The 10,976-nt window shown below is 34.8% G+C and overlaps 1 protein-coding gene across 5 annotated transcripts; it reads right to left on the bottom strand.

Annotated features, from left to right (window-relative positions):
* Nucleotides 1-380: 380 nt before the first annotated feature.
* Nucleotides 381-4,023, bottom strand: LOC141712962 (transcription factor ICE1-like). 5 transcript variants are annotated; one of them, XM_074516109.1, is made up of 4 exons: nucleotides 2,872-4,021; nucleotides 2,155-2,379; nucleotides 1,464-1,676; nucleotides 381-702 (listed from the first exon to the last, which is right to left on the bottom strand). In XM_074516109.1, exons 1-3 carry the CDS (start codon nucleotides 3,844-3,846, stop codon nucleotides 1,467-1,469), a joined length of 1,410 nt encoding a protein of 469 aa, XP_074372210.1. In that variant the 5' UTR covers nucleotides 3,847-4,021; the 3' UTR covers nucleotides 381-702; nucleotides 1,464-1,466. The 5 variants fall into 5 exon arrangements, with proteins under 5 accessions (XP_074372210.1, XP_074372208.1, XP_074372211.1 ...); XM_074516107.1 differs by having other exon boundaries at nucleotides 381-710; nucleotides 2,872-4,020; XM_074516110.1 differs by having other exon boundaries at nucleotides 1,506-1,676; nucleotides 2,872-4,020.
* Between the last annotated feature and the right edge of the window lie 6,953 nt (nucleotides 4,024-10,976).

Below are 10,976 nucleotides of genomic sequence, written 5' to 3'. Positions count from 1 at the left end.
TAATTCATAAAATTTGAAAAATAATTTGGAGCACTCCAATCATATACCCTTAACTAAAATAATAGCCAACCTTCTAGATATAGCTAAATTTGTCAGATGTCTCTGAAGGTTGTAACAGAACATAAATTTTTCATTGGAGCACCATCACATTAAGGGTTTAACAAATTTTACATAATCATCTTTATTTTAGTCAACCATTGTAGCTAACACAAATGTTCATACTCTTATTAAGACAATCCAAGATACTCTTATAGGCTACACCTTATTTATTTATTATGATGAGCGACTGCATCTAGTTATCTGCTATATAACCGCTGGTTTAAGGTATCATGCCACATGATTAGCCCAGGGTATGACATGCTACATATCACATTTCAGTATGGAAAATGGGAACAAAATTTACATTGTTAATAGATACTACCAAGTGTTTTTATCTTGAGGAAAACATTACTCAAGTTCTAAACTTCTGACCCCCAAGAAAACAGTACTAGTTAACAAAGCTAATTGTTACCGCCATAAGGAAATTAACATAACAAATCATTCATCAAACTCTACTGATAAAACTTGTCAAGGGGGAGAACCATTGTTCGAACAACATTCCATTATCTGCACATGCATATCCACAACTAAATTGCGCCATGAAAACCAGCTGAATCTAGAAGAACTGCTTTGATCTGATCAGGCAAAACGTCCTCGTTCTCACTGCATTGCTGATGAACAAGACAAGATTAGTAAAATTGCACCAACAAACTATTTTACAAGATCATTTAATAATAATAACAAAAAAAAGGATAATAGGTGCACACTTTCCCTCGGGCATATACTTATGCGGCGCAATGCGCGCCGGCTAAATTCTAACTATATTCCGCATCTGGTGGGAATTAAGCAAAACATGTCATTTAATAAATTACTCAAGTTGTGCAGTGCGTGTTGGTTAAATTTCGACTTACTTTTCACTCACTTTATACACATTGGGGGGATAACAAAGAAGAAACTGAGATATGGTCCTTCCTATTTTGCCTATAATAGCTTATGACCAGGTCTAATTTGCTAGGCAAATCAGATTTTCCACAGTGATGTTCTTTTAGATGCAACAGGACATATATTTTTTTCGCATTGCATCCATTATTAACATGTACTAAATGGCTGCGTATGTAACTTTTCAAACATGCAAAGAGAAACTCTTTGGAATTTCAGAAGTCCAGCCATTAACTGCATTATTGCATATGCAAACACATTAAAGTTCCAACATTATGATGCTTTAACTATGGTAACACCGTTTCCATCTTTTCCTTTTACATATGGTAGAGTGATATGGACAAAGAAGAGTTGACAATAAATTTATAGCTTAATATTTAGCACATACTGTATGCATATGCCCACAAGAATCTATAGGAAGATTTCATATATGCAATTGCAATTAAAGATTTTATCTAAGTTTTAAAGGGTCCTAAAATAATTACCAACTATATAGAAGCTTGAATACAACCATCTTTGAACCCTACCTCAGCACGAAATACATCCATAGCAAACCCATTGAAACAGCTGATGACAGCTTGCTGGATGTCTAACCCTAGGTTGTCAAGGGCCCTCATGGTGGAAAGCAAGAGGCCAGGCCTGCGTGCACAAAACATGTGGATGTTGACAGCCCTCCCCTCTCTTGCCCTTACCTCGACCTATCAATGCAGCAAACCAGAAATCATAAGTTTAATTCGCAGCTTATTTTATACAATAAATATGTCATAGCTTTAAACCGGCTTAGCGGAAGATGATTGATATTTAAAAATTGTGGTGCAAGTAGCAAAAAGATTGAGGTCAAAATTCTAGCAAAGAATCACCCTTTAACTTATCTGGTCAGAATAGGGACCATTGTGGGACACTTCAATAATAAGCTGGTCCTGTACAAAAATGGAAGGATTCCCAATATGTGGCTCAAATCATATATGATCGTATTCAGACTACACATAGTGAGTTAAACCAATTATTAGCCTAAAAGCTGCCCTTCCCGCTTACCTTCAAATTGCAAAATCCCAGAGAAATAGTGTTTGCGTAGAATATCATACAAAACTTTGAAGAACTAGTACTAAGGTACAAAAGAAAAATATTTAAGACCAAAATGACATCCCAATTTAGGAGCTTATTATTAACACTTACCCTTGCAGATGTGCTTTGTGGACTAGGCAATGAACTTGAGTATATTTCTTCCTTCACAGGATGTGGGTGGGTAGTAGGAGTGCGAGTCAATGGGTTGTAGCTTGACGCTGGCGTTACCGAGGAGACAGGTGGAACTGCCTCGAGTTCATTATGAAGATCATTTATCCTCTGCAGAAGATCCTTCAAATAATCAATAGCATCTCCAAGTATGGAAGCTCGGTCCATCTGCAAACAGAATAAATACGATTAAATTAGAAAAGTTTGTGCCTGACTCATAAATGTTTTGAGGTATTTGGTTAATCATTCTATTAAGAAACATAACTGCAATATCTTCAGTAAGATAAAAAAATTCATGTCATCCTATAGCTAGGCTTTCTACATAAACAATGATGACAGGAGCGCGGGTATGCACCCATTCACAAGGCATTTCATGCTCCATGCCTGCAACGTTAGGCAGCTTTTTTTCTAGTTTCGACATTAACAAGCAGAATGACAAACAAATAAATTGTAACAACAAATAAATTGTAACATGAATATTAACTAGCAATACATGAACAATTACAAATAAACCATGTCAAGTGAACACAAACTATATTTATTCAAATAAACAATACTCTATTGCATAGAAACAAAGAACCATGGTAATCAACATTTAGCAAGAGTATAGCACATTGATATAGCTATTGTAACAGAGTGATATGAAAGATTCAGATTCACCTTGCTGATCTTCGGAACAACAGACCTAAGCATGTAAAGCCTATCGTTAAGCTTCTTCCTCCGTCGTCTCTCAGCCATCAAATTCTTAGCAGGAAATCCCTTCTTTTTTCCTTTGCGATCTCCAACCTTGACTGAATTTGAACCATCCCCATCCCCACAACCCTCGTTCTCATTTTTAGTATCAAACTCATCCGAATCATAATTAAAAGAACCCGAAACACCCATACTCCCATCATCAAATTCATCACCATCCTCACTCAAATTCCTCATCCTCTTCCTTCCCAAACCCTCAATCTTCCCTAAACTCCCCATTTCGCCCTCACCACAGCCTTGTCGTAAAGCAGCCCTCTTTTGATAAAGAGTAGGCTCTGTACCCACACTTGGTGAAACTTCAAGTGGCCTTAACATCTCACTACCATTACTCCTATTACAAAACAAACCCTCATCATCAACATTATCATTACCAGCTCCTAAACAAGACCCATCATACCCAACCGGGTTGAACTCGACACCAACCGGGTCATTCTCAAACCGGGTCCCACCGAACTCCAAAACAGAACCCATATCCAAATTAGGCACAGAACTCAACCCACCAAAATTCGACCCGTTGGAGAAATTCGGGTCACAACCCAAGTGAAACCCATTATCATACGAAAGATTAAGCATCGGAGAGAAGCAAGATTTGGGGTGAAAAAAATGAGAATGTGAGTGTAAAGGGTCAAGAGTGAAGGGCTGTGATTGAGAAGAAGAAGATGAGAAATCTAAGTTGGTGCTATTAGCAAGATAATTATTAGAAAACCAATCATTTTCAAGAAGTGATTTAAAACTGGTGAGTGATGAAGAGGAAGAAAAAGGGTTAATTTTTGTATCTAAACATGTCTCCAATGATAGTTGTTGCTGTTGTTGTTGAGGTTGATTGTTAATGGTGGTGTCTTGAGGGGGTAACCAAACGACGTCGTTTGAGGTGGGGAGCATTTTGTTGGGTGAAGCGAAGAAAAGGAGAGAAGCTTTTCAAGAGGAAATGCAGGGGATAAAGCAGGGGGGGTTGTTTAAATGATGACCACTACAGAGTTATCTTCTTCCCCCTTTTGTGTGTAATGTATGTATATATATATGTAGATGCTTGTAAGTTGTAAGTATATATTGTTGGATCATGTTTTCAAGCCCCCCCGCTTTCGTATTGCCCCCCTTGGGGACCAAATTCATGCAAACTAAATTACAACATTGCCCCTCACACTGTTTAATCTACTTTCCTTTTGGAAATTGTTAAATAATCTTCACGGTTTACTATTTAAGCTTCATTTTTATATTTTAGACATTTTTATTATATATTTGTCCATAATTGTTTATAGTGGAGTTCATTAAATTTATTTTTGCAATGAATAGTTATGTTATTTATAAAATAATTGAATTTTAAATAATAATTTTTGAAATTTATTTATCAATTTCCTTTCTTTTCCATTCTTTTATGTTTTCTTTAGGCAAGGCCGATCATCCTTGTTTTTGTGAATTTTATTTTTTATTTTTTTCTTTTCTAAATATCATCAAAGATTTTAACCAAATTTAGTTATTACGGTATTTTTAACTGCCATGCCAACCCACATCTCTATCAGCCTTAATGAGTGATCCATTACAACATGGCTGATTTTGGGCATTCCCTTATATCAATTTTATAAGAACATACTCCGATGATCTGATTCTCATACCGTCATATAAGCATAAGCACCTTTTAAACTAAAACACAAGTTATATCCGGTATATAATTGACGTAATGGAGTTAATATGCTATATGATATGATTATTAGGGATAATATGGTAACTTCAGATACAGTGGTATTAAGTGAAAAGACTAGATTTCAATTTTAAACTAATACAAATAATAAAGTATATTCTTAAAATGAAGATAATATAATTTGATAATCAGAAATCCAACATATCCTCAAAATTAAAATTCGTAAACGGCTGATATTTGCCTTATATTTGCTTTAATAATTATAATCAATATAGTTATTATTAAACTACATTTGCATTTTAGAAAATAATCAGAAATTTGACATAAGTAAATAAAATTGAAAAATATATTTAGATAAATAATTTATAATAATATTGAGCATTGTAAGAGTACGAAACTTGTATATAAATAGATATAAGCCGAGATGGCCATGAAGTAGACAACAATGGAGCTACAAACAAATACAGTCGAGTCGGGTTTTATCTGAACCGTGTCGAGCCTATTTTTTTAAAACGAGCCGAGCCCAGTTTAATAACGGAGCAGAAAGTGATTTTCAAGATCGGCTCGTTTATAAATAAGTCGAGACCAAGCCGGACACGAGTTTGCTCACGAACAACTGAACTGAGCCGAGCTCGAGTCGGGTTTGAACAGAATCGAGCTGTCCACTAATAATTCATATGTATTTTTTAATCGACTAACCGTAAAGTGTAATTTATAATTTTAAAAATTGTATCGAGACCAAATAATACTCTTATCTTACAATTATATATGCACACTCATACTATACATTTGTTTCTTAATGTATATTATTTTATTTTTCAAGACGATTTTAGGAATATATTTAATGTCAATAATAAATTTTGTTGTGCAAGTCATGCCTTAACACAATAAGACTAAGTCACATTGACAATCCTAAAATTTAGTTGACTTGTAATTTGTATGTAATCTGTAATGATATTTCTTGAGTCTGTAAAAATGTTTGAATAGACTAGATTGGAGTATTTTTCAGGTTACAGTCAACAAGTATTCAAACACAAAGTAATTAAACAAGACAGTTTAAAAACTTTCTGGTGGATTGAACCTTCCACTAGAGATATATATAGATTCGAGAACTCTATGATGCAAGAATGCACACAGCTGCTTACAAGTGTTTTTACAAAGATGAACAGAGAGAATTCTTAACAGATGTAGATTGTAGTTTTATCAATTCCGCTGTTCAACTCCTGTTGTTAACTCGTTTGATCAATCGATAATAAACACTTGCTACACTTGGTTTATATACTATCAAGTTACATATAAATAAAAGAAACAGTAAAACCAAGAATCTAGGTCTATTCACATGTTGCTTCATTTCTCTACCAGCATCTTTGAATATCTTCAGTTAAGCATGAAATGGAAATATTTCTTTGTTCTCTAAAACCTACAAATAGGCTGGCACATTCCTTTTGTATAAAATCAACCCATGTGACTATCAAGTCACTTTCAACTGCTTTTTGATTCCGTTATCCGTTGAGACTTCAGCATTATCTGTTGATACTTCACTTGAGTTATCCGTTGAGTCTCTAATGGATTATCCGTTGAAAGTGTCTTGAGTCATTCGTTAAAGTTTTAAGTTTATCCGTTGAAGATGAATTTCTTAGCAGTTGACACTCTTTCACTTATACAAAATTACAAGGCATCTTTTATTTACAATTAGCCAACCTATTTTATATATATTTCTAGTAGTCAACATGACTCATAGTTCACTACAACTTCTAAACTTCTAAGCTGTTTGTTGCATACAGAAATGTGCTACAAACTTGTTTAATACAAGCTACTCCATCAATTGATGGTTACAAAACCATTTAACTTATCTACTTAGAGTATTTTGTTAAGTTATCATCTAGCCTACAACATATTCCTAACAAAGATTAAGCCTGATCATACTTCAAAATGAAGATAAACAGCTTGGTGAAGAATAATGTCGTAGATTGAAAAATATTCTAAGTCAAATGTCAATAAGTTACATATCAAATAAGTCATAGATCAATGAATGTCAAGAAGTATATCGAGAAGTCAATTTGGCATGTAGAGAAGTCACTTTACTTGTAGAGAAGTGTATTTACTTGTAGAGAAGTTAATTTGGCCTATAGAGAAGTGGAGATATCGAAAAATCGGTCTGGCATGTGCAGAAGTGGAGATATCGACAAGTTAAAATACATGTAGATAAGTGGAGATATTGACAAGTCAAAACACATGTAGAGAAGTGGAGATATCGACAAGTCATTTACACATTAGAGAAGTGGAGATATCCTTAAGTCAAAATACATGTGAAGAAGTGGAGATATCAACAAGCCATTCTACATCGCGACATAGACATCGTTATACACTTTGAAGATCTCGATAACAACTTCAATTACAGAATATATCTATCATGAAGATTCAAGATAATCTGTCAACAAACCATTTTATCATTAAAATGGAAAGTCTACAAATGGAGTTTGAAGAGTGCACGATCAAGGGCCAAGATAAACTGGACAAAGAAGGGTAACAGGCTTGGAAGATTGTATGCAAATTTGTAGCACTCAAAATAGAAATAGACAAAAGGACTTTAAAAAATATGTTAGTCCATTTTAGTGCAATTTTTGTAAACTGTGCATGTTGATCTATAAAATATGTCGCGGGTCCTTAGTTCCAGTGGTAAAAAATGGTCTAGATTTTCTTGTATTCTCTCAAGGAGTAACTGAATTCTTAAACATTCAAGAACACAGATTTGTAGTAAAATGTATTTAATTTTTTTATATAAAGATCAAGTAAGTTTTGATAATTATTTTCCTGTGTCTTTTATAGTCAATTGATTATCACTGCAAATTTTATATAGTCTGTGGAGTTTAAAAGCCTAAATACAAACTTAATTTTTTAGAAAGTAATTTATAAAATTTTAAAGAAAATTCAAGAAACACACATTCACCCTCCGTGTGCATTTCATACCTAACAAATGGTATTAGAACAAAATCTAAAAGCAAACAAATTAGATCTTGGAAGTATGAGTGCACAAAAGCTTAGCAGTATTACAATCTGTGGAAGAAGAAGATGATGTTGTTCATCAAGATGGCTCATCCACTATACCTTGATATTATCAAGCATGGACCCTTCATTCTCATGCTGAGGGTTCTTGAAGCAATGATAAGTGGCATTTTATACCACTTAAAACGTCTTATAATGGCTTGAATTGATGCCTTGAAATCAAGTATTTTGTGTATTTGATGCGTTTTTCTAGTGTTTGTGCATTTCAGGGTATAACTTGCATTTGTGGAGAGATTTCATCAGGAATAAGCCTAGGTATGTGCTTGGAATTGCAAGTGGGAAGTTAGGAGCAGAACACAGCAGAGAACGGGAGCAAAATAAGCATTTTTTCCAGAAAGGTGCTGGGCGCCCGCTCAGCCTGGCTAGGCGGCCGCTCAGGAAGCTGGGCACCCGCTCAGGATTGCTGGGCGGCCGCTCAGGGTCGTAAATTAAACCACTGATTTTTAGAGTTCTATTTCTGTTGGACTTCTGACTTCTGAGATAGCTGGGACTTGTGGGGCTTCTATATAAGTAGTTTTCAAAGACGTTTCACATGTGATGAATCGTGGTATTAATCAAGGAGCAAGGAGAGAAGGAAGAAGACCGTTTTAGCACATCGCAACGAAGAAGAGGAAGCATAGTTTTCTTGTGATTCTTTTATTTGTTGTATCAGTGGATGCTAGTTTTCTTTACTTTGAACCTAATTACTCTTGTGACGTAGTCTGTTTTTAATAAGTATTTTTATTAGTTTATCTTATAGTGTTATTATCATGTTTTCATATGAACCCATGGTGACGATGAGTTCTATTATGGGCTAATCATGATCATGGGGTCGTAACGGATTTACTATAGAATTCTTTAGTTAGTTGTTTAATACCTTAGTGTGTGATGATTGTATGATATCTAGTATAGGTTGCGCTTATTCGTCTTATGTGCGTCGCGAACATATAAGATAGGGTGTTAATCTCTTGTGAAGCGACAGTGGATCTTGAGGTTTAGAACTTGCCATGCTAGCATAGGTGCATGTATGTGTATGCATGATTAGTGGGTAACTCTAACCGTTTTACTTGCCCTGTGTAATCATAAGGAATAACTTGTGCTTAATTTGTTATGTTGTCAAATTCTGTAGACATATAGGGTCTCAACATAATTAATGCCTATTCAACTTCTATCTTAATTGTGGATGTTTGGTAGAATGGTATTAGTACAACGAAAGTTGGCTTTTATCAGTTTCGTGTTATTCGATTAATATCATCACCGTTACATGCTAAGGGTAATAACAATAACTATTGAAGGAAGTAGTAATGAAGTTATGATCTCATGTGTGTTTAATATTGTTAATTCAAGTGTCAATTAAGTGTTTAATTCTCGTAGTTAATCATCGCTAATAATTAGTTAATCAAATCTAAGTATTATTGTCTTGACATTGAGAAGTAATCATACATTGGTGCGTAAGTGTAATTGAACATAATTAGTCTGAGTCTCTGTGGGAACGAACTAGAAATTATTCTATATTACTTGCGAACGCGTATACTTGCGTGAATTATTAGCGCATGTTTTGTTCCTAACAAGCAACTCAGGATGATGTTGTGATTCTAGCTCATTATGCTCCAAAAGATCCAAGCACAAACACTGAGCCAGGAAAAAAGAAGGTCTTACTTGACAGTGGCTTACAACTCATTTTGATTGAGTCTCTTGATAATTTTATGTATAACAACATTATCAATTGTGAGTCATCCAAGCAAATTTGGGAGAAGATAGAGATCTTGTGTGAAGGTACTGAGGAATTGAGGTCAAACCAAAGAAGAATTCTCATCTCACAATATGAGGGTTTGATGTACAAATTACTGAAGTGTTTGAGAGATTCAACAAACTGATAAATGAATTGCAGTTACAGTTGCATGACAACTTCTATGATGCTGAGGAGGTCAACCTGAAGTTCTTACTCAATCTTCCTGGCCATTTAGAACAGAAAATTTCTGCAATAAGAGAAGGAAGAGATCAAGGCAGAAAAAATTTGGAGGTTTTATATGGAGTTCTAAAAACCTATGAACTTGAGATGATGTAGAGAAAATCTTTAAAGCTAAATCAAGGACATGTGGTTGATGTGTCAAGTGCCTTGATAGCAAATGACCGGAAAATGATAAAAAATGAAACTGAATCTCAGATTCAAGTTATACATCCTATTGAGGAGAAATGTAAGGAACCTCAAAAACAAGTCATTCTAAACTTATAATAGGATGAATACTACACTCTTGATGAGTTGGATGGAATGGATCAGTCTATGTTCTACCTGGCAAGAAAGTTCTCAAAAATAAGAGTCAAGAAGCCTAGGTACTAAGGGTAAAAGTCAATCCTCCTACAATAATAACTAGAAAGGAAAATCTCAGACAAACACAATTGGAAAAGGTGGCTACAAGTCAGGATCTGTGGACAGATCTAAGATTAGCTTCTATAATTGTGATGAGCTTGGTCACTTTACCGCAGAATGCATAAAGCCAAAGAAGGTGAAGAAGGATAAGGCATACTTGGAGCTTGAAGCTAAGTATGAAGCAATTATGAAGAAACAACAGGGAAAAGATTATATTGCTAAGGGAAAAAGTTGGAATGATACAGATGATGAAGATGATAATGAAGAATATGGAAATTATGCTCTGATGGCCTTAGAGGAAGGATTATCATCTGCATCTTGGTTTGAGTTACCCATCTCAACCACTATTGATTTAAATGCCACTCAATATAAAGAAAATGTTGAAAAAATGAGCGTGGAAATGTTTCACATTCACATAAGCATGGTGGCTGACACTGAGGAAATGAATCGATTGTCAAAAGTGAATGAGAAACTGAAAATAGAGAAATAAGATCTAGAACAGCAGCTTGTGAGCCTAGATTCTGTTAGGTAAGAAAGTGAATACATTAAAAATAAGCTAAATTATATAGAGGAGATAGAGGATGTACTAAGAAAAAAGATTGAGAAAACTGAACTTAAACTTAAGTCATTTAAAATTACTTCTGTATTAGTTGGCCGATATCATGAAAAAAACAAACCTTGTGCTAATGTGGCAATTGGGATGAACTACGAGGTTAGTTCATCTCAAAAGAAAAATCAAATTGATAAAGGAAAAGAAAGTATGAAGAAGGAAGTTCCCGTTGTGCTTCAAAAGGTGAATGCACCCCTATTCAAAGTCTGTGAGGTGAATTTCAGTGAAGAAGAGCTCATCATCAAGCATGAAGTTGCAGATGAGGATGAAAACAAGAAAAGTGTCAAATCAACTACCAACACTGAAAGTGAGAAGAAACCTGAGACTAGTCATGTCCCCAAGACTCC

Source organism: Apium graveolens, chromosome 3, assembly GCF_009905375.1.
Source record: "Apium graveolens cultivar Ventura chromosome 3, ASM990537v1, whole genome shotgun sequence".
Lineage (NCBI taxonomy): Eukaryota > Viridiplantae > Streptophyta > Magnoliopsida > Apiales > Apiaceae > Apium > Apium graveolens.
The sequence above is the reverse complement of the archived record's forward strand: the minus strand, read 5'-3'. Positions and strand labels throughout refer to the sequence as shown.